The following is a 22,253-nucleotide window of genomic DNA, read 5'->3' as shown; positions in this document are numbered from 1 at the left end:
GATCGTCGATCGTTGATCGTTAATCATCGATGTAGGAAGTAGGAAAAATAAGATAATGGAAAGGTTATTAGATTTACGAAGGTTTAAGAGAGAAAAGTAAAAGTAAGGTAAAAAGTGTAAATCGTAAACGGCATGGAGAGTAGAAGGTAGATGATGAACAAAAGCTATCCGTAGGATGAGATGAGACGAAACGAAAGAAGAACGGCTAACGTGCTTGAAAGGATGATACGAGAAAAGAAGCGCGCGCGACAGTTGGCATGTGGTAGGGACATGGAGAAATAAGCAACGAAGCAAGGACATACGTCGAGTGATGTACATACTGTATGTATATAGCATAGTTTACATAGTATAGCACCGGTCGGTAAAGAATAGTCGGTAGGAGAAGCGGCAGGCAGGGCAGAACAGGATAGGATGGGAGATGCGCCGTGGAAGGAAGCAGTACGATGGAGAGAGGGACAGATAGTAATAGTGATAGTAATGTATATGCACGTAAGTATGTATGTATGTATAAGCGATCCTGGGAAAAGAGTCGGAGGGGAAGCAAAGGTCCAGGAAGAGTCGAGTCTAGGGAGTGTGGATGGTGGTGCGGAAAGGAGGCGGGAAAGATCGGAGTGGGACTTGGAGTGGTAGAAACGAAACGGGTGGAACGAGGGCAGTGGTAGGAATGGGGAAAGGAGGTGAGGGGAGGGGAAGGCATGAAGGACCTAGTGGGGGTTGGTCATAGGGGTAACGGTAGGATTCCGGGGGTTGAAAGCAGCTGAGAGCAGTGTACGAGTAGGTCATACCACAGCGGAGAAAGGTAGTTCGCGTTTAGCAAACGGCTCGTCCGTTTCAGTTGGACGAAACGTATACTAGTCGTTGGACCGGTTCTCTACATTTTTCGTATTCGTATCATCCTTCGAGAATTTCTCGCCTCTGATATCGATTATCATTTATCCTTGTTGGTGTTACTATCGTCGCTATCGACGTTGTCGTGAATATCATCATCGTCGTTGTCGTCGTCGTCGTCGTCGTCCTTGTCCTTGTTATCGTCGTCCTTGTCCTTGTTTCCTGGAGGACGTAATCGAGGATCGAAGGAAATGGATGCTCATATTGAAGAGCAATGGCTGAACATCTTTACAGTATGACGAAAAATCGAGAGTGACTTAATTAAAAGTACGAGTCACAGTGCGTCGATTTTCACTGGTTTTCAAAACGATCTGGTATTTCGTTAAAAAGGGCGTTAAATCGATTCTCCGTTTTCAAAACAAGAAGTTGCGTGTCGCTCAAATTTTCGAAGAATTTTCTTTCCGTAATTGGCTAATTACGCGAACAATCTTTTTTTCTTTCTACTACCATCCTCTCTATCCACACCCCCTCCTCTCCTCTTTCTCTTTATTCTTCTCCTCTTTCTCCACCTCCGCCACCTTCTCCCCTTTCCCATATCATCCTGTTGGGTTCGTCGAAAACTAGACGGGTGTATATCGTGCTTTCACCACGCAACCCTTGCATTCGATCGGCCGACTTTCGGTCTAAGTGATCGAATTTATTTAACTCATTAGATCGGATTGGATCGGATCGGATCGGGTCGTAGTGAAATCAAAGTGGTTGTCACGTCGGACGGCAAACGAATCGACGAACGGAAGCATTCGATCGGTGTATTTGCGGATTTTTTTTGAAAACCAGTGAATAAATAGTTTTACGTTCAAACCTTCTTTAATTCGAAAGACAGCGCGAGAAAGAAGAGGAAACGAGCAGCGAAAAGAAGAGAAAGGGAGGAGGATAGAAACAAAAGGGAAAAGCGAAGGAGAAGCAGAGACGAGCATAGAGAAGAAAAGCGGGTGGAGAGAAAAATTAAAAAAAAGAAAATGAGAAAAGTTTGAAAAATTACAAAGTTGTGTTGGCAGAAAGAAAAAGTTTTCTTTTTCGTCTCTTTACGGGCAAACTGATCATATTCCTTGGGCACTTGTAACGCGTTGACTATAACTACAACGTTGTTGAATCGCAAAAGTGACGATCATTAGTCGTTGTATGTATTTATTAATCTATTCGTCGAGCGTTGCCGCTGGACGACACAAAGCGTTTTTCGAATCAGTTCCTAAATTCACGCGAAAAAGGATATCAAGAATATCGAAGAGTTAAAGGTGAATTCTTTGACTACTTCGAATGTGACGCGACGGTTAGTCTTAATCCTACATATCGTGGGTGAATCGGTCGTTGGAAGGGCACATAGAGCGTCTCGATCAAGTATTCATTTCTATCCGGAACGAACAACGTTTGTACGCGATTTACTCGTAAATTACTAAGAAATTGATTTTCAGTTTTCCTGTTTCTTTTTGGAAAAGAACACAAACGATCGTGCTAAAAGATAAAATCGAAAAGAAAAGGAAATAAAAGAGAAGAATCTCGAAAGTTAGTCATTGTTGTCATCGTCGAGAAGTAGAAGACTTTAACTATCGTGACCGTAACGCGTAAAAGGACCGGACACGGCAGTTTTTGACGACTGTCTGACGACGACCGACAAACCACGAACGACGACAAATCATCAACGTCTTTTCAGGAAAAGAACCAAAGAAGAAGGGGGACAGGACGAGAGAAAGCGCGGCGGGAGGGGGGTAAACAGAAAGTTGACGAGAAGCGTGTAAGAGAAAGATAAAACGATAAGGAGGAAGAGAAAGAATAAATAGAGGAAGAGAGAGAGAGAGAGAGAAAGAGAAAGAGAGAGAGAGCGGTTGGTAAAGGGAGGAGAAGAAAGCGAAAACTGTTTCCATTATACATGAAACTGTTTCGTCGACGAGATTGGTGACGATCGTGTTGGAAAGAAGGGAGATTGAGATACGAGATCGTTGATGAAGAAAAAATTAGGCTCGAATCATGCGACGCTGCGATTCGACGAGGAATACGTTGAAAATTGGATTAATTGGCATCGAGGTAAAAGAGAGGGGTAAAGTAAATAATCAGCGTTCAGTCAGCAAGGAGGACTTGTAACGCTGTTTGCATTTTCTCGCCTCGCCTCGCCTCGTCTTTCGACGATTTGTATGTGTGCTTGGAACAAGATTGACGAAATAGCCTAGTTGTTATTTCGATAGTTGGTATAGCAAACACGATCAGCTTCGAAACACAGAGAATTATAGTGATCGATACGATACGGTGAACGTACAATACGATATCGTGATATTATTATATCAGTCAGCCTCTGAATTGGGATCGAGGGATTTTCGTTGGACGCGTTTCGATTCGACGAATAGGAGGAACACGTTGGTTGGTTGGGACGTCGAAGGAGCTCGTTACTCGATAAATTGGAATCAGTCAAGAACGAACACGGGAAATTGTTTCGCTTCTAGTTTGGTTAAGCGAACGATCGAATATGGAAATCGCAGCCTCTGCAATGTTGGATGGCCTGAAAAACAATCGAATCAGCAAGTTGGCACTGTCGCGGTTCTTGTCGCAGAGTCTGTGAGTAAATTAACTCGGCCGTTCGTCGAGCACGTAATCGATTCGACGTGGTACGAGTAACCAGGATGCTAGAAAGCATCGGCACGTAGCGCGCGCACTAATTAATTGCTTGGCTTTTTTATGCTTCTGTCGCGTTTCATCGCCATCTAGGCAATTAGTATCACACAAACCTACGCATTCAAGTCCGTTTTGGTAGTTTATCGCGCGCGCACTTGCTTGTCGCTGCTTCCATCCGAGATTGTCCGTCCGATTCCTCATTGTCCGATACTGATTATCCACGCTACGCGGTTGAGTCGTTGCCGTTTTCGCGATGGACGCGCGCGGTTATGGCCGATTATGGCCGATTATGGCCGATTATGGCCGATTATGGCCGATTATGGCCGCTTGCACTCACTATCTTCTACTCTTTTCGTCCTTTTCCTTTTTTACCCCTTCTGCTTTCGCAGTCGCGCAAAGTTCGCGCGGTTTTCAAACCGTGTATCCATTTCTCTTTTCATCAACAGTTTCTCGAAGCATGCGAATCGTTTCAACGAAACGTACCCCTATAAATATCTATAACTATGTATATATACTTATAAAGGAACGAATTTCCAACTTCGCTTATCCACGTCAACTTAATAATTCCCTGGGTCTCGAGATCCATGGCCCATACGCGTGTTTCATTCTCGTTCTTTGTACTTTTATCGTTCTTCGTCGGTCTTCGTTTGTCTCATTTACGGGACGTTCCTGTATGCGCGTGTCGCGTACTTGAAATTACGACTACATTGAAAAGTAAGACGCTGATAGGCGCAAGATCCACGGTAAGAGAATCGAGAAGAAGAAACGTTGATCAACGAAGAAAAATTGATAGAAAAAGGGCGAAATATTGGACAGAGGTAGCGAGAGGAAAAACAATAGAAAGAGAAAATGGGAAAAAGGGAGGGAAGGGACGAAGGAGTAAGAAAGAGAGAGAAAGAGGAGAAATTTATGTAGAGAAGTGATCGATAACGATGGTCGATGTGTAATAATATTTTTCCTATCAAACAAAAGAAAACATCATCAATGTGAAATGCTGGAGAAGAGGAGCTCTCGAGTAAAACTAAAGAGACATTTGAATGTTGTTGTTTCGATTTACAGCTGCTATTGGACAATTTTCAGATTTATCGTAAATTACTTATATGTGTCGATATACAGAGTCGCGTGTCCACGCGTTTTTGTAGATTTTGCCGAGAGACCACTGTACCCACATGTAATACGTATTCGAATCGCTCGAGGCGATGAATCTTGTAAACGGAACAGCCGCGTCTATCATCCGGTAGTAGAGTTCGGTCAGTTAAATGACACGAGAACGCGCCTGCGCACGTGTCTGCAACCCATTTTCGTTTCCTTTATTTCTCATCCGAGTTTTTCCCGACCACCAAGATATATACAAATAATTGAAAGGACACCAGAACTGGCCCACTTTATTTAACGATGCCTCAGGCTTTTTCTAGACAAAGGAGAAACAGGAGCAACTCCCGATCGAACTCGTCGTTTCGACGATTCGTGGGTTTTTCTCGTTCGTATATGAAAAGTCGGAAAAAATTTCCAGCTATAATTTCTTTCTTTCTCGTCCGATTTTTGCCGATTTAATCGACTTTGGATAAATGGAAAAACAACTTGCATGCAACTGCGAATCAGGGGATTGGACGCGACGCGACGGTTTTAAGATTCATGAGATACGTTGGATAGACAATCTGGAAAGTTCGATATAGATCGTTTGGCGAACAAAATACCAGCGTTCAACGTAATTTTCTGATGCTAACTATCGGATCAAATCAAATTCCAAGGAAATTCGCGACAAAGCAAAGATTTTGAGAGAAGTGATAACGGATCGAAGATGAAGAGAGAAAGGTACGCTTGTATAAGGGTAGAGTGACAGCGGTGATGGTGTGATGGTGGTGTGGGGTAGTGGTAGGGGAGTGGGGATGGTGGACGGAGGTGGACGGAAGTGGAGGTGTGGTGGTAGTGGTGGTAGTGGTGGTAGTGGTGGTGATGGTGGTGATGGTGGCGGCGGTAGAGATAGAGGTAGTGGTGGCAGCGATAGCGGGGTGTCGGCTGTGGAGGGGATGGGATGATATGGTGGGAGCGATAGCGGTACGGTGGAGATGGTAACAGGTACAGGCGTAGAGGGTAAGGATACGACACGATGGTAGAGAGGCATAACCAGTGTGGAGAGGGTAGGTCTGGGTTAAAAGAGCAGGAAGGGGAGAGCAAACGGATGATAGAAGGGCAAAAAGGGGTGCGCGCGTTTGATCCCTGGTGCGTAGGAGAAGTTTTCTATGGCGTCCGGAACGGTCCTTGGGTGAGCAGCGAGGTGGCGCCAATGTATCGAAGGCTTGAAAGCATCGATGCGAATGCAACCAGGGCTTTTCCACCCAGGAGGAAAGTTTAGTCTGTGATGCGACGCGGTTGCGGGTAGAAGTGGCGATACACGCGCGTTTTTTCGCGCGAAAGCGATCGCGGTACGTTGCCACTTTCTCTTTCGATCGACGTAAAGCGATATTCTCGCGAGGTGTCCTTCTTTACTATTTACGATTTACGATTTACGGCTCACGACTCACAGTTCACGATTCACGACTCACTACTTATGGCTTACGGCTTTCAGCCTACGACTTACAATTTTTTCAATTGATTCTACCAGCTTTTGTTTATTCGTCCCGGCTACGGAGCCATTCGATTCGGATTTCCTATATATCACCTCGCGCATTGTTCTACGACAACACGTTTTTATTGTTATCATCCATTCGTCTGACTTTACCGGGGAATGTAAAAGATTCTAGCAAATGCTTGTTATAGACGAGAAAGCCCAGAAAAGAAGGTCTACATAAAAGGTGTGCGATTTTTTCTCGAGGTCAGTGGGAGTAACGTGGGTGAGAAGGAGCCGCGATAAAATTGGAAAAGCGATAAGCGTATATAATATGTCGCGTGCTCGCTTGGCGATCGTTAATGTTCTATCTTGCATTGTTTCGATCTGTGTTCTTCAAATGCGTCAACTACGTAACAGGTGGCTAACGAGTTTCAAGATTGCACACTAGATGAAATCTTTTATTTTCGTCCAAGTAGGACGATGGCGGCGAAAACGAAAGTAGTAATCATCGATCGATTGTAAATTGTTCGTAATTTGATCTTTTAACGATAATCGATTCCTCGAATTAGATTTGTATACTAAAATCGTTTCAAGTTGATGACGAAATTTTTTCGGAAATTGTTTTCTCGAAACTACGTCGAATCCCGCGGACCGTACAAAATACACATATGTAAATATTTGAAAATTCTGAAATAAAATGATGTTTCAGTAACATCGTATGGTTAATATTATAATTTTGTCCGTTGTTCGTGCAAGCAATGCAAAGTAATTCGATAAATGTATGTAGTAGTTGAAGGGACACTACGTGCATCTAAATTTGAACGTAGTAGGTACCTACATAATTCGTCCAAAGTTATGTCGGAAGAGAGTCGTAAATTCTTCGTAAAATTTCGAAAGGATCGGAGTTTGTCAATTTATTTGTAAAATTCATAGTCCGCGTGTAGTACAACGACTAGAAACCTGTTGCTTGGATATTCTTCGGCATTGACCGAACCGCATCACGGCCAGGAACTCTTACCTTTGTCGTGCGCGTGCGTTTCGATCGATCGTCTCGTTCGTAATTTTCCTTCGTGCTGAAAGCTCGGAGGACTTTTTGCTACCGACATCTACGACAACAGAACAAATCTCTCAGAGAAAAGGAAAAATCTACGATACATGACTGATTTGTTCGCTGTGCTAGAACGAAATTATCGTTGTTGTAACGATCCTCATTGTTCGGCGCACGGACGTTCCGAACATTATCTGGAGTCTTGAGTTTGACAGAGAACGAGGGCAAGAGATGAGATGGAGAGGCGACGGGAGGTGAAGGGGATGAGATCGATAGGGCTTGCAGATCGATGGATACGTGTAAATTGTAGTACATACAATTGAAAGCCAGTCTTATCAATAGAATTTGGTGATTGGTGTATAAAAATGGTTTAATCGCGTATGGATGTAAGCGTATGCGTGCCCAGCGAGATGCGCGCGCCGTATCTATCGACCTTCGCAGACATCGTTGCCACGTGCACGATATAATATATCCTTGATTGAGTTCGGAATTTGTCGTCCGGTTCTCGAATATCGATAACGTCGGAGGACTTGGCCCCTGGAACAGTGCGCGAATCGATAACGCGTGACTAATTTCGTGAACGCGTCGCATAATCGTCGCATAATCGTGGCGGCACGGCGGTGTCGTGGTGCTGCTGCAACGTCGTGGTAACCACGATTATGGGGTGATAGCGTTGATTGGCAGTAGACACGATACGTAATAAAAGTAGCGGTAGAGAAGATAACAGTGGTGGCGGTGGCGGTGGCGGTGGCGGTGACTGTGGTGGCGGCAGTGACGTCGGCGATGGCGTGAACAGCGTGGCAGCGGTACCGGCGAATGTAGCTAAGATCGATCGTATCCCCTTCTTTCGACCGTCGCGTCCGTTCTACCGACCAACAGACTGACCGACCGACGCGATGGAATATTGGAATATAACCGAACCAATTTCCCAGATTTTTTTCGCGTATACGATCGCCTACTATTATTATCTTTGATCGCCTTTCGGAAATACGGAACTAGGGCTTTCTGCGTCGTTTGACTATCGTTCGTTATTTCCCTTCTGATACATTTGCGAAAACGTTGAATATTCGCGATATAGGTACACGACAGCCGCCATTCTCTTTGAAACATTGTTGCTCGAGAAAACTCAGATTCACGCACCACCGCTAAGCAGTTTCTGAAATGACGTCGTGTAGCGATACGAATTGTTTTATGAATGCGAAATATTCACTATTAAGAACTACAAATATTCTTACATGCATCGAATTCGATACCTAAACGTATCGAAATGTTGCAATTCTGAAATTAAACGTTTTCGTGTGCTGCTTATTGTGTATTTAGACAAAATTTGTCCAAAGTATCGAAGATCGGATCGGATCGGACCGCGCCAGGTTTTGTGATTCGAAGAGAATAATTCGCTCGAGGAAGTGTATTATCGAGTAAAGAGAAAGAAGAAAGAGATTACAAAGTTTAGAGGCGGCTAGAGGTTGCACACGCGTATAAATAGGAAAGTACGTTCTTCGTTTTTCGTCTTCTTTCAATGGAATAGATCATAAACTCGATAACAGGAATGTGAACTCTGGTTCTCGCAATAATCGTGGTTAAAGACTCTCTCGGAACGATAAAATCATGTGGGCTGCAGTCACGAGGTCGTTGGAAATACTGGTTGCCTTCTTCGAGTATTACACCACCAGGTAAGGAATGTGTATTAAATCGGCAACGTAAATTAGGAATAAAATTAGCATGATAGCGTGTCCCCCTGAGGCGATTAGCGTAAAGCGTCATCGAATAAGCTTGTCTGAACAATGACTCACAACGTGGGACATTATACCTCTCTCTCTCTCTTTCTCTCTCTCTCTCTCTTTCTTTCTCTCTCTCTTTCTGTATCTCGCACCTTATATTTTTCGATTGGCTAGCCTCTCTTCTCAAGTTTCTTCTTCTTCGGATTCGTTGCTATTGCGAGTGGCACTGATTGCGCCGCGGTTTCAAACGAAACGTGGAACGTTTGGAACACGACAGCGAAGAAAATATTGTGACGAGAAAGTTCCGAGAGTCCATCGAACCAAAACGAATTCCTTGTGATCGTTTGTTTCGTCGTTCTCTCTTCGAATTTGAGATCGAGATTCAAGATTCAAGACACAAGACTCACCAATTCCTGTTTTCGCTTCTTTTGTTTCATGCGTCCTTTCGGGGTTACTATTGGGATCCAGAGCGCAATTGGAGTAAGTATACCACGAGTTGGTAAATAGCAAAAACTTTTAATCTATCTTCTCTCATACTGCTTCACTTGACTCTTCTATCTTCTCTTTCAATTCTCCTTCCTAATGGAACGAAATGTCTCATTCGCGGATGGGTGCTGCTTTATCTGCGTAAGTAGTTGAATTGAATTCAATTCTTCGATTCTACATTTCCATTTCTCCCGTTTCAAGTTTCGTTCTAAACATTAGCTTATTTCTCCTTTTTCCCTGATCTTAACATGCGCGATCTCCCAACTATTTTTGCACCGAATTCAACTGCAACAAACTCTGTTACTTTTCTATTCGTAGTATCCTTTCTCAACGCTCGACTCTCCCTGATTTTCCTTTTAAACGAATTTCAAGTGAAACTACCGATTCGGCGTTGTGCAGAGGAAAAGAAAAGAGGGGGAAAGAGAGAAAGAGAGAGAGAGAGAGAGAGAGAGAGAGAGAGAGAGGGAGATTTATAAAACAAGAAAATCAGGGCAAATTTGGCATTGCGCATCCCAATTAATCGAATCGCACGTGCTTTTATGCGTTTTCACGACTGTCGATCAAACTTGAATGTCTAGAGTTTAAAAGACTAGGTCTAGATTCTAGATGGTAGCCCGAATAGCTCGATACATCGAAGGACGAGCATAGACAGCCGTTGCACCATAGCTACGTATACATATACATACGTATGTGTAGGATAATACGTTAGATAGGTAGATAGAACATAGAACCCCTGACTATGAGTCGTCGTTCACCGTAGTTTGTAGTGTGATGATGGTCGCTTTTGACGACGCACAATCTAATCGCGACTGCTTTAGCTACGCCAAAATATGTAGTTGAAACTGTATGCGCTTTAGTTTTGATCCTTGTTAATAAATGCACGTGAAAGGAAATCGGGATGACGCGAGATTTTTGGCGGATGATGAAAGATGAACGAGATCGAAACGTGAACCACGGTAATGATAAGACGATTACGATGACGCAACGAGGACGAGAACGATAAAAATGAGCCAGGCGGGGTACGCGATCGGATGAAATGGTGCGATAGAGATTTGAAAAGAGGGTCGATTGCCGTAGGACAACCGATAGCCCGGCGAACAAACCAACAACATCGACAAGTGGAAGCGGAGCGGCGGGAACTAGCGGTTCGAGCGGTTTGACGACGAGCGGGGCAACCGCGGGAGCTAGCGGATCGGGGTCTGGCGTAGGAGCCGCGTCTGGTATCGGAAATGCGAACGCAGGAACGAGCGGCGCCGGGGCGAACGCGGTTTCCCTCGGCGGCACTAGTAGCGGGTCGGCCGCTGGAACGGCCGAACCTCGCACTCCCACCGCCGGAGTGCAAAACAAACAGCTGCAAAACGTCAAAGGAGATCATCCGTCGGTAGGTCGGATTTCTTCGTCGAGTCTCTTTCTTCCGCCGATTTCGCGAGTCCAATCCGTATGTGTAGCTTTGAACACGTTTTCATTTCAGAAAGCGTTTCTGCAGAGCAGATCGATGTCTTTGGTGGACATGTACATCGATAATTCAGAACCCAGCGAGAATGTTGGTCAAATACACTTCAGCTTGGAATATGATTTTCAAAACACTACGCTTATCTTACGTATTATACAGGTCAGTGCTACGATACGCGAATCGTCGATATTCGGTCTACCTCCATCTACCTACCTATCGCGGCCAAAGCTATAAATGACAAATGTTACTCGGTACTTTGACTTTTAGGGTAAAGATTTGCCGGCAAAGGACTTATCCGGGACGTCCGATCCTTACGTCCGCGTAACCCTTCTGCCGGACAAGAAACACCGACTAGAGACGAAGATAAAGAGACGCACGCTAAATCCTCGATGGAACGAAACGTTTTATTTCGAAGGTAAGCATCGATCCGAGATGCGTTCCAGGCAAACTGCATCGCATGCACAGATGCACACTACGATTACACGTTTCAAAAAGGATTACGTCGCGTTATATTACGTTCTTTGCGTAGGTTTCCCGATTCAAAAATTACAAAGCAGAGTGTTGCATTTACACGTGTTCGACTATGATCGATTTTCCAGGGACGATTCTATCGGAGAAATGTTTCTTCCGCTATGTCAGGTAATTTTCATGATCAATCCGTGGTCTTCAGCGATGGTTCGATGGTTTGAGTGGTATCGAGTCGCGATATAACGATGAACGATTCTCGGTAGGTTGACTTTTCGGACAAACCGTCATTTTGGAAAGCCCTGAAACCACCGGCGAAGGATAAGTGCGGCGAATTATTGTGTTCTTTGTGTTATCATCCGAGCAATTCCGTACTCACTTTGACGCTTTTGAAAGCGAGAAACTTGAAAGCAAAAGATATTAACGGAAAATCAGGTGAGCGATTCGATATTTTGAGATCGCGGTCAGGCTACGACGCATAATTTTTTCTTTTCCCTTTTCTCCACTCTGCTCTTGCGTTTAGATCCATATGTAAAAGTATGGTTGCAATTCGGCGACAAGAGGATCGAAAAACGGAAGACACCTATATTTAAATGTACTCTGAATCCAGTATTCAACGAAGCATTTTCTTTTAATGTACCATGGGAAAAGATTCGAGAATGTTCGTTGGACGTAATGGTGATGGACTTCGATAACATCGGTCGAAACGAGTTGATCGGACGGATTCAACTTGCAGGTACGGTATTTTTCGATAATTCGCTCAATGCAAGCGCCACTATGTCACTGTCACTGTCACTGTTACTGTCACAATCGTATCATCACCAGCGTTGCCGGTCTCTTTATGCATCTATGCGCGCGTACAACTATCGGATAACGTTGTTGTTCGTTGGTAAAATTTCAGGAAAAAACGGCAGTGGAGCGAGCGAAACGAAACACTGGCAAGATATGATTACGAAGCCGCGGCAAACGATCGTACAATGGCATCGACTAAAGCCAGAGTAAAGGTTTGAACGTATCTGGTGCTACTTGTATACGTTACGAGCACATTGGAAATCGTCGATCAAACCTAGACCTGTAACATCGAGAGTATCTTCCGAATTCTCGAGCCCCTTTAACTTTGCCACTATTTCTTTTCTTTACCTTTCTCTTTTTTTCATTTTCCGCTGTCTCTTTGTTTCCTTCTTCTCTTATATATCCCCTTCCCGTTTTTTATTTTCCACTTGGCATAAAATCGATCAAAATCTACCGAGATCTTTGGTACGATTTCGAGGTGCCTGTTGATTTCGATTCACGCACTTTTTGCAGTTGAGTATCGTGTCGAATCGAAAGTGACAGACATTCTGTCGGCTTACCCATACAAATATAGTTCACTACGTGGCGTTCCGTTTGGTTTCATGCGACGACGTTCTTCTGCATAGAAAAGTACGGAGGAGATCAACGGTGTACTAGCTTCTTTATTTTCCCTCGATTGCTCTATCGGTTGGCTGGAAATGGGAAAGAGAACGGAGGAAAGGTCGAGCGTCCATATCGAGCGAAAGATTCCCCTTTCCCCCAGGATACTTATGAGCAGAAACTGTTTCTGTACGTTGCGTTACGATCGAACCATTTTCTCCGGCGCAACGTCGATATTTCCTGTCGGTTAGTTCTTTGTCCTCCTTTTTCTTCATGCACGACAACGATTCACGACGAATATATATCCGTATTCAACTCCCTCGCGCGAACGATAACGAGCTCGTTCTCACGCGAGATCGTGTGCCGCGATGTTTGAACATACCGATATACGTTTCGAGCGAACGACGAGACGCCCGAAACAGCGACCGATCGATATTACTTTTGCGACTCTATTGACATTTAACATCGAACATTATTTTTATGAGTGTTTTGCACGAGTAAGTACGTACCGAGTACGTAATACCGTTGCTTCGAAATACGTTGATGCGATTCAGCGTCAACCTCGTCCCTGTTTCCCGTATATTCAACCCCGGTGTCTTTCGATTCTACCATCAGATATCAAAGCGTTACGACAAAGAAAAGAAATGTTTGCTCGTCTACCAATCTTCAAAAAATTTCCCTTTATTGCGCGATTTCTGTTTCATCCCTTTGCCTCGATTTCGTGATTTCTCATTTTCGCGTCGGCCGTTAAACTCAATAGATTAGCATCTTGTCCATCGTTGACCGAAGGTAGAACCAAACTCGGTCATCTTCTTTCCCCTTTAGTCGCGTTCCCACGATATCCTACGTTTCGGCCGTTCCGATTATTTCGAAACCTCTATGTGTCAAAAACAAGGCGCGCTCTTTCTCTTCCAATTTTTTCTTCTCCCTTCTCATTTCTGTTTCTTTTCCCTTCGTTATATCCGTTGGTTATTTGGTAGCGTGCAATTGCTCATCGCGTACGTGTACGAATGATCGAAACGGGGGAACACCGGAATATAATATTGAATTCTTATAAGTAGAAACCATAAAGCAGCGATATTTTTGACGGAATTTTTGTATCGACCTAGTCGGAAATCTTTTGAAAGCGATAAAAATTGTGATCGGTGTTACACCTTGAATTAATCTTAAGCGTTACATTCGATAGTTTGCTGTTGTTGACGATAACACGTAGAGATATCCCCGAGATAAAATTGGGACGACGATTTGCAGGTTTTGCATACATTATACATACATACATACGTATATTCGCATTCGAAAAGTGTGCGTGTACATGTGCGTTTGCATATACGTGGCGTATCTGTGTGCGCAACTGCGTTCATCTCGGTATATGTGTAGAGTCGAATGTGCAGTGCGTCGTAAAACGAAAGCAAAACACCGACAGTGGTAGTGAATATGTAGTTGTTGGCAAAGCGAGGGGCGTCGCGTAGCGTGTTTAGCGTAGTGCTTTTACGTTACAAGCGTAGATGCGATTTGCGGCTCGAAAACGTCGTACTCGATGTCGCGGCAAACACATGCTCCGAGCAGCGTGGTCGACGAATATTTTTACATTCAGTGGTTTTACAATCTAACGAATAGCTAGATAGTCGAGTGTGAATAAATACCGAGCTGCTTCTTAAATGAGCTACGTACCACGCCAGCGAGATCGAGCGACGATTTTGCACGCGACGCGGGTACATCCGATTCCTCTCTCGCGTACGTGTCAATCTCGTCTAATCTTACATCGATCTTGTTCGATCGCACGCACGCACGAACCTACGTAAGTATGTACGTACTTACGCATGCATGCACGTATACACGCGCGCACGCACTCATGCACGCAGGACCGCATACATATACACGAACGCATACACCTGCATATGAAGTAGGTCGAACATTTGCACGCATACGCATCGCACATGTGTGTACACCTAATTATCGAGTAGCACAAAAACCAGTTAGACTAACGTTTGTATATCGTAGCCTGTGTATTATACCGTTACGCAACCGTTGAAATGCAAAATGCAAAATGCAACACGAAACATTACGATTTCGCATAAACCTGTTAGAAAAAAGAAAAAAGAAAAAAAAAGGAAAGAGAGAAAAGGAAAAAATAAGAAAAGAGAGAAATGCGCTAAAACGACTCGTTCGACTCCTGTTCGACTCTTTCGAGTCGGAGTCCGAGCTAACGTTTGCACCAGAGGAGTGTCACATGCACCAGATCCATAGCGTTTAGTCGTTAAGCGAACGCGTTCGCAGCGCGTTTATAAATATTATACGTTCGTATGTCGCTCGATCGCGTTTGGTCGATCGTGATGGAACGCCTGTTGGCGCGATTACGCGCGCTCAGATAGAAAATTAGCCCCATAATCGGAGAAAAAGTGCCAAAAGTAAACGCGAACGACGGATCGAAGGTGTCTCCCAGCCCTCGAGCGTTTCTTCTCCCTATTTTATTTTCCGATTTTCTCGTTTGCTCCAACGCGCCGCGATCGTTCGGAATTTCGAGCGATCCCGGTCGATGGAGCTTTCGCGAAACTCGCGCGACAGCAACAACGATCGGCGGCCGGTGTCAGTGGAAACCGAGTTAGCCGAAGCAACGGACGGATTATCTCTACCGTATACTCTTCTCGCGTGGATGAAGATCATTCACGTGTGGCGCCAGAGATTCGTTGTTCGAGCGATCGATCGTTCATGTTTGGTATTTAATCTGTGTTTTCTCACGCAGATGGAACGCGCGCTAATTCTAAAACCTATTTTAGAGAGTCAAACGAATCGTCGACATACATTGCGTAGTGTATACAAACTAAGTACGCGTTAATTCGAACTGGATGCGAATTGGGCCTTATACCATGGATTACCTCAATCGTAAGCAGCTTGCGAGTCAAGTTCCAGTTTGCGATAACGATAGAACGAGCGTTAATAGGATTTTAGAGCGATCCCGCGCGAGAATGGCTCGCTACTCGATGTCGATCAGCGTAATCCAGTCGATACTTATTCAGGTTCGATCATAGTCGGTATTTTATCGCCTATCCGTATTACCTCTCTGTTCTCGACACGATTCACCCTGCTGTAACTCGCGCGAAGTGGCGAGTCGAGAAGTGCAAGTTGTTGGCCTCTGCGTCGGATCGAGAGCGAGCCGACACGCGGGACTCATTTGACACGGCGTACGACGCACCGCGTCAAACGATATTACTGTCTCGTTTTCTTCTTGGTCTTTCGTTCGATCGGTAACATCGTGAAAAGGGAAGGCAGGTCGCCTCCTCTAGTTGTTTTCTGATTCGCAAATTTATCGAAAGTTGAACTTTACGCATCGACCATTTCATCATCGACTACTACAAGTCTTTAATCTTGAGATTGATAAACGCTCATCGCGTAGTTCAGGCATAACTTGACGAAGAAACAACGTAGTCGGGTGGTCATAATGCAAGTACACCTACTTAAGGGAGAAGCATCGTCGAGCTTGTAAACAAAAAATTTCGAACGAAGGTAAAAGAAGAAAAGAGGTAATGGAAAAAGTTATGCTGGAATAGCTGGCGAGCCGGATGCTGATGTGTTTGAGAATATAGAAAGATTAATAAGCAAGTAGGGAACGTCGCAGACGCTAGATTCGCGATCGTCCGAATCGGAATGGAAAAGAAAAGTGGAAAAAAGAGATTATCGTGACAGCGTTATCGTTTGACATATTGCGCGCGACTATGAGTATACATATCGTACGCGTGCAAACGATACATAGGACGAACAGGGTTCCGTCGATCGGTGGAAGAAGAAGTAAGCGCAAACGAACTCAACGGAAGCAAAAGAGGAAAGAGAAGATAAGATGGGTGCGAAAGAGGACGACCGAACGAACAAACGGAGAAACGAACGGACGAAGGAAAGAACGAACGAACGAAGGAACAAAGGAACGAATGGATGAATGAACGGACGAATGAATGGACGAACGACTGAATGAACAGACGAACGAAGGGACGAACGAACGGACAAAGGAATGAATGAACGGACGAACACATGAATACATGAGCGGGCGAATGAACGAAGGGGCGAAAGAAATTTCTGCGATCGATCGTGTTCGGTTGTGTACCGAAGTGAAGACTGCTCGCCACGCGTGTCCGGCCCTCGCAGCGCGCAACACTATACATATATTTTTTAGCTTCCTATTGCGTATGCACGTAATGTTTGTTCTAAAAATCAAGAGAAGAATTAAACTGCAAGTTGGGAAGGTGTATCCATCTGTACAGGTGGGTGGGGTGGAAGGAAACATCGATTCGAAGAAATAAGTTGTATTTTTCGACAAAGACTAGAAAAAGACGGACGAAGGGAAAACGGAACGAACGAGCCCCGTTCGAAAAGTAATAGCGTTTTCGATTGACGATATCGATAGACAAACAAACAAACAAACAAACAAATAAACAAGCAAGCAAGCACATATACATACACACAAATACACAAACCGTTCGTTGTCGGAAACCTCGACTGACTAGGCCCACGTAGTCAGATCCGCAGTAAAGGACTCTGTCAGTCGTACAGATTTAACGCTTCCTTGTCATATCATTTCCTCGTCGTTGTGTATCGCCTGTTATACACTTTATCGATCTGATCCGTGCGCGCACGCACACTCAACCACCCACCCACCCACACACGCACACGCACACACATTTTGCTCCACATCTTGCCCTTCGTCCCGAGCATTCCAGCAACCGACTCGGTCGCACAATCTCTACCTTACATCATTCTGCTACCTCATTCTCTTTCATTCGACCCTCGACCCAACGACGAAGCGCATCGATTAACTCTTTATCGCTTAACTATAAGCTCGATATCGCTGTGTGTTTCCTTCGAGTCGAAATATCGTTTTACAAACTGATATATCGTTGACAAACTGATCGAACGGAGGCGTTTATTATTTCCTGAATATCGCTTGATGCTCGACATAACGTTGTATATCCGAATAAAGAGAATTTCGTTTGGGAAACGAACTCTCGTCATCCAATCTTATTGCCCTTCTTCCATTTTCGATGCACCGACAGCCAAGTGTCCTTATTTGCAGCTCGATCGAGTTAAGAGGACATGCTGATAACGTTGGTACGTTCGAGAAGTTGAGTAACCGTCGACGCTAATTTATACGACATCTGTTCCGTCAGTAGTCGAGTCTTGATCCCAGCGGTGTTTAACGCCAATTGATAAAGGTCGGCGTAAAACTAAAAAACAAAAGAAAAGAAAGAAGAAAAAGCAGAAGAAAAAGGATCGTTTTTCTTTACCTTGATGTCTTCGACGTCATCGAGTGGTAAGTCGGAGAATTCGGAACTGACCTCGGTACACCGTATGCGCATTGTCCGCGAAGATGTTACCAAGACCGTCAGGTTCGTACGCTGAATGGTAAAGTTCAGTAAAATAAGATCAAGTATATATTTTGAAAATAATTAACCGAAGGCTATTTGTTGGCGCGTTACCTGTTTTGCCACGCAACCGTGTACCTCTTTAAATTGCAAAACTATTTCTCGAAAGCTGCGAGACGCGTTCCATCGTGACCAAGAAAAAATATAGGAGGTAGACAATAGAGCCATGCACTCTCTCAAGTGTTTCTCAGCGATCGGGTGTTTGATCGAGAGTCCTTTTAAATAGCTGGCAGCGTCCCGTTCCGGAAAGAGGTCGCAACCAACTTGTTGCAATCGCTGCAAGTTGCGCTGGTTTACGCTTTACCGCTAGTACTCTTTGTAAACGACTCGAGCATCGCGAAATATGTACAATTTACACGACCGGACAAAAGCAGAGGAACAAAAGGGTAAAAAGTTGAAAGACGAATTACACGTAGTTACCTCGATCAAACATTCCAATTCGAAATATTCACCGATAATTTCCTTAATCGGTGTAGACGCGGCACCGGTAAGTGAGTTCAAACAAACTCGATCTTCCTACGAATGAAAAGGAAACCTAATTATTCGTCAAGAAATAAAAAATCTTCTTTGAATTCTGTATGAATACGAGATCCCAGGTTGAGAAAATGCTATAATACTCGCCCTGACAACGAACTCGGCTTGAATCGTGGCAGCTGTAATGCTGAGAACCACCCCGGCATGTTCTCGTCCGCTTTTTCCCATTTCCGGTTTCAATTCCCAACTTTGAAACGGAAGATTCGCGTATTTGTAGCCAGCTAATCCATGAATTCCTAATCTTCCGGTACGAAACGTGATCGTTTGTTTCTCTTCGTTGAATTTAACATCGTGTACGTGTTTCGTTGACCACATTTCTTTCTCTGGTAACCAATGGGCGACCACCGGTGGTTCGAACCAGAACACCGAATCGGGCAGCCTGTACAGGTGCAACAGCGATGCGAGCAGCAATCAACAGGAAATGAAGAGGGAAATTCAAATCAACAAAAAGGAAAGTAAAATTCGTAAAGAATAAGATTGACGTATTGACGTAAACCGACTTGAGTGTAAGCAAGACGAGCGCATCCATCGCTAGTTCCAGAGCTTTCATTTCAGCTTCGATGACTTCCGGCGTTCTCTCGGACTCCAGTGGTGCCTTAGGTGTCTCGTATGATCTAAGAAACGGTACGAATTTCGGCTCCTTCGGTAATTCAACTGTAACGAAAGTGCTTAATTGATAACTGGACCGGTTTCGGTGGTCGTTTCAATGACGCGATTCGTAATCGAGGCGTTTGCGAACGATAAACACATAATCAATAATGCGAATTATGGCCATCTGGAAGGTAACCCAAATGGTACTCACGAGTAGTTAAATAAGTCTCTTTTCCGAGATCTTTTGGTTGTGGCGGTTGGTAGAGGAGATCTACGCGAAATACTCCACCGAGGATCCTATATTTTCGCAAATTCACTTCTGTATTTTCGCATCGAGTAAAGAGTAACTTTCTGCTTTCCGACATTGCTTCCTCTGTGAAAAAAACATTTCCCGTGCGACACGATATGACATCGACCATTGGAAAATCGGACGACGATTTTACCTTCTCTCTGACCAAGTATCTCGTTCGGGGTCGGCAAATAGGGTAATAGCTCCGTTTTCGAAGGCAACACCGAGGCCAACGTGGATTCGAATTCCGACTGGTAATCTTTCGCCGAATGTGCTTTTTTCTCCTTTTTACCTCGTTTCCTTTTCTTATCCAGCCGCGGTGAAACCGCAGGATATTCCATTCTTTCCAGTATCGCTTTCTTTTCCTCTAGACGTAAACGTCGTCCTTCCGCTTGCTCCTCGCGTAATCGAACCTTTTCTTCGTACTCTCTTGTCGAGTATTCCAGAAGATCTATAAAATAAAACACAATGTAGATGTAGATGTAGAGGATGATGGAATTTGTCAAGGTAGTTGCGCCAAATTCCCGCTCACGAGCGAACGCATCGAAAACTGTGTAGAGAAGCATAACGTACCTAACGATGGATTCCACAGATCGAACAAATTTTCTGGTAGTTGGGGCATGCGATAGGAATGAGCTTCGATCGAGTAATGATCGTAAGCAAGCCAAAGACCTCTAATCGCCATACGATGGCAGTCCAAATCGCTCGGCATCTTAATCGTCAGTTTCATTTCTTCGAATTCTATTTCGATCGACTTTCTGCAATTTGAAACGCGTAACGATCAAACTCGATCAGTATATTATGTTAACGGTACTAGAAGAATGTAATAAAACATATCGGTAGATTGGCGCAGCAAGATCGAAAGGGTACCCGTGTGTGATTAACGACGATCGTTCTATATCCCCTCCTTGTCGTTTCAGTCCTATCGGCAACGGAATAGGAGCCCAAACGCAACACACTGCTTTGTTCGTCGCACGAACGTATCTGGTAGTTTTCATGTCTTCTCTGATCATGTTAGACTCGATGTTACGTAGCAATCGGTAGCACGCGAGATCTATCCACCGTTGAAGTTCCATTCGAAGCTTAGTAGCGATCTGTGGCGTTCGAAAATAAAAGTGACAATCGTTGGAAAAGAAGAGAGATTTCTTCAAGATCCACTCACCGATTCGCATTCGATCACGTATTCCTTCGAGTCGATCGTGGAGAAGCGAATAATCCGATCGATCTTGCTCAACAGCTGAAAGATAAAAGTTAATCATGAAGGTTATCGACCGATTGACCAAATTATTCTCTTTACTTACGTGTGTGATCACTCGACACTTATCCTCTATGGTATTCATACTCGGCTCTTTATCTGTCAACGGCCAGAGAAACAAGAATGTATTCATGTCGGACAACGAACCAGGATCTGGTAGACCATCGCAAGTCATGTACCGTGCCCACTAAAATACATCGATAGAAACGGGAAGAGAGAGAGAGAGACATCATGAAATGGTGGAAATGCGTGATTTTCAACCAAGTACCAACGTTCTCTTCTTGTTTCAGGTTCAATATGTTATTCGCGTACGCTGTCCAATGTCGAGAAAGTATGACGCGTGTCTGCTTCAGCTGTCTCTGCCGGATCGTCGCTTCTTCCGCTTCCATTTCTGTTCTTCGTTTCGTGTCGTATTGTTCCAAACGAATCTCCTCTTGCATGTCTTTTATCATAAGATCCCTGCGTGATATAGCAAAGGAAAAAAGAAGAGGAGGAAGAAGAAGGGAGAGACGATGATGATGAAGTAAAAAAGTACATATTTACGTACTTCGGTTCCTTCGTCCACGTTACCTGATATCCTCCATCCGACTAATTTTATCTACATCGAAGATTCCTGCTTTCACAGCGGACTCATCTGTTTTTTCTTCCGGCGAAGCTTGGTCCTCTTTCCTTTTTTTCTGATTTTTCAGGGACGTGTCTTTGGATCGCGCTATAATTGCGGCCGCTGCCATTTTCTAAATTAATCGAGATTGAATAGAATCGAGATTGTTCGGTTTCTTTCGGGAAACGGCCACGGCGTTTGCGGCTCAACGCGTTTACTAGATCGGCTGATTTGGAATTCGAAAGTTGGTCGAACCGCGTTACGTCGCTACACCGCAGACATCAACGCGAATCAAATGATCGTCGCTTATCTCGATTTACTTTACAGCGAAATAACCTGCCATTCGCGCCATCTTTCCACCTAGAACATCGAACGTTCAACAGTACCGAATTAGATTATCGCTAACTGAAATACTATGTTTCTTCCTTACCAAGGATAAGACGTGACGTGGTGCGTCGATGGATTTCGCTCGTTGTCTTCGCACGATGCTTTCTCTTTCTACTTCATCCTCTTCATACTCCACGTACAACTTGGATTCCGAGTCTGAATCGCGGTCATTTTCTTCGTCGAAGAAATCTTGTATGCTTTTCGTCGTTTGTCGGTTATTATTCGACGATGCTTTGCCCTTCGATCCCCTGCAAAATTGACCATTTCTCTTTTACTTCTTATCTTACTCTATTTCTCCCTCTCCTTTGCGTGTATCATAGACAAGCTGGACATAGGGTCGAAATGGGTACTTTTTTGCCGAATCGATACCTGTCCGAGACGATCACCTGGTCCAAGTCGAAGCTCGAACGAGTCAACAACGACGTTGTTTCGCTTTGTCGGGGAAATGACGACATCGATGTATTCAAATGGATTAGCGAGAAACCTCCGTTTCTTGTCAAACGCCGTCATGAATGTCACGATCGACAGTAACACGTCTGACAACTGCCGACTGCCGTAACCAACTACCAACGATATA

General features: G+C 44.3%; 3 protein-coding genes across 18 annotated transcripts in view; 1 reads left to right on the top strand and 2 right to left on the bottom strand.

Moving 5' to 3' along the window:
- LOC117161630 (vanin-like protein 1) overlaps window positions 1-3,692 on the bottom strand; it is a 21,453-nt gene extending 17,761 nt beyond the window's left edge. Inside the window, exon 1 of one of the 2 annotated variants that reach the window (XM_076620323.1) lies at window positions 3,606-3,692. The gene's annotated coding sequence lies outside the window, so the exon portion shown is untranslated. The remainder of the gene's footprint in view (window positions 1-3,605) is intronic. The other variant, XM_076620324.1, reaches the window with a different exon arrangement.
- The window catches only part of Syt7 (Synaptotagmin 7), a 23,884-nt gene extending 6,285 nt beyond the window's left edge, over window positions 1-17,599 (top strand). The window contains exons 1-10 of one of the 15 annotated variants that reach the window (XM_033343308.2): window positions 795-1,155; window positions 2,540-3,435; window positions 9,281-9,292; window positions 10,376-10,679; window positions 10,770-10,910; window positions 11,019-11,166; window positions 11,281-11,390; window positions 11,483-11,651; window positions 11,740-11,952; window positions 12,118-17,599. In XM_033343308.2, the coding sequence (XP_033199199.1) occupies window positions 3,347-3,435; window positions 9,281-9,292; window positions 10,376-10,679; window positions 10,770-10,910; window positions 11,019-11,166; window positions 11,281-11,390; window positions 11,483-11,651; window positions 11,740-11,952; window positions 12,118-12,218 (1,287 nt within the window). In that variant the 5' untranslated portion in view covers window positions 795-1,155; window positions 2,540-3,346 and the 3' untranslated portion in view covers window positions 12,219-17,599. Of the gene's footprint in view, window positions 1-794; window positions 3,436-5,521; window positions 8,765-9,280; window positions 9,293-10,375; window positions 10,680-10,769; window positions 10,911-11,018; window positions 11,167-11,280; window positions 11,391-11,482; window positions 11,652-11,739; window positions 11,953-12,117 lie in introns of those variants that run through there. The other 14 variants (XM_076620327.1, XM_076620326.1, XM_033343309.2 and 11 more) reach the window with 14 other exon arrangements.
- On the bottom strand, window positions 16,888-22,253 carry LOC117161626 (dynein axonemal intermediate chain 7). Its single transcript, XM_033343286.2, has 16 exons — window positions 22,046-22,253; window positions 21,720-21,924; window positions 21,259-21,649; window positions 20,961-21,147; window positions 20,735-20,875; window positions 20,596-20,670; window positions 20,304-20,527; window positions 20,007-20,191; window positions 19,588-19,884; window positions 19,356-19,517; window positions 19,054-19,207; window positions 18,641-18,932; window positions 18,440-18,535; window positions 18,074-18,295; window positions 17,882-17,992; window positions 16,888-17,821 (listed from the first exon to the last, which is right to left on the bottom strand). Exons 3-16 carry the CDS (start codon window positions 21,417-21,419, stop codon window positions 17,681-17,683), a joined length of 2,448 nt encoding a protein of 815 aa, XP_033199177.2. The 5' UTR covers window positions 21,420-21,649; window positions 21,720-21,924; window positions 22,046-22,253; the 3' UTR covers window positions 16,888-17,680.

The sequence above is a fragment of the Bombus vancouverensis genome, chromosome 7, assembly GCF_051014615.1.
Source record: "Bombus vancouverensis nearcticus chromosome 7, iyBomVanc1_principal, whole genome shotgun sequence".
In the NCBI taxonomy this organism is placed as follows: domain Eukaryota; kingdom Metazoa; phylum Arthropoda; class Insecta; order Hymenoptera; family Apidae; genus Bombus; species Bombus vancouverensis.
The sequence above is the reverse complement of the archived record's forward strand: the minus strand, read 5'-3'. Positions and strand labels throughout refer to the sequence as shown.

Bases quoted from the DNA above. Each gene is read 5' to 3' on its own strand.
- LOC117161626 (XM_033343286.2), bottom strand. From the start codon at position 21,419: ATGGCAGCGGCCGCAATTATAGCGCGATCCAAAGACACGTCCCTGAAA. The intron at 20,876-20,960 runs GTTGGTACTTGG...GATGTATTTTAG, and splicing joins ACCTGAAACAAGAAGAGAAC to TGGGCACGGTACATGACTTG. The intron at 20,192-20,303 runs GTACCCTTTCGA...TTCAAATTGCAG, and splicing joins TCGTCGTTAATCACACACGG to AAAGTCGATCGAAATAGAAT.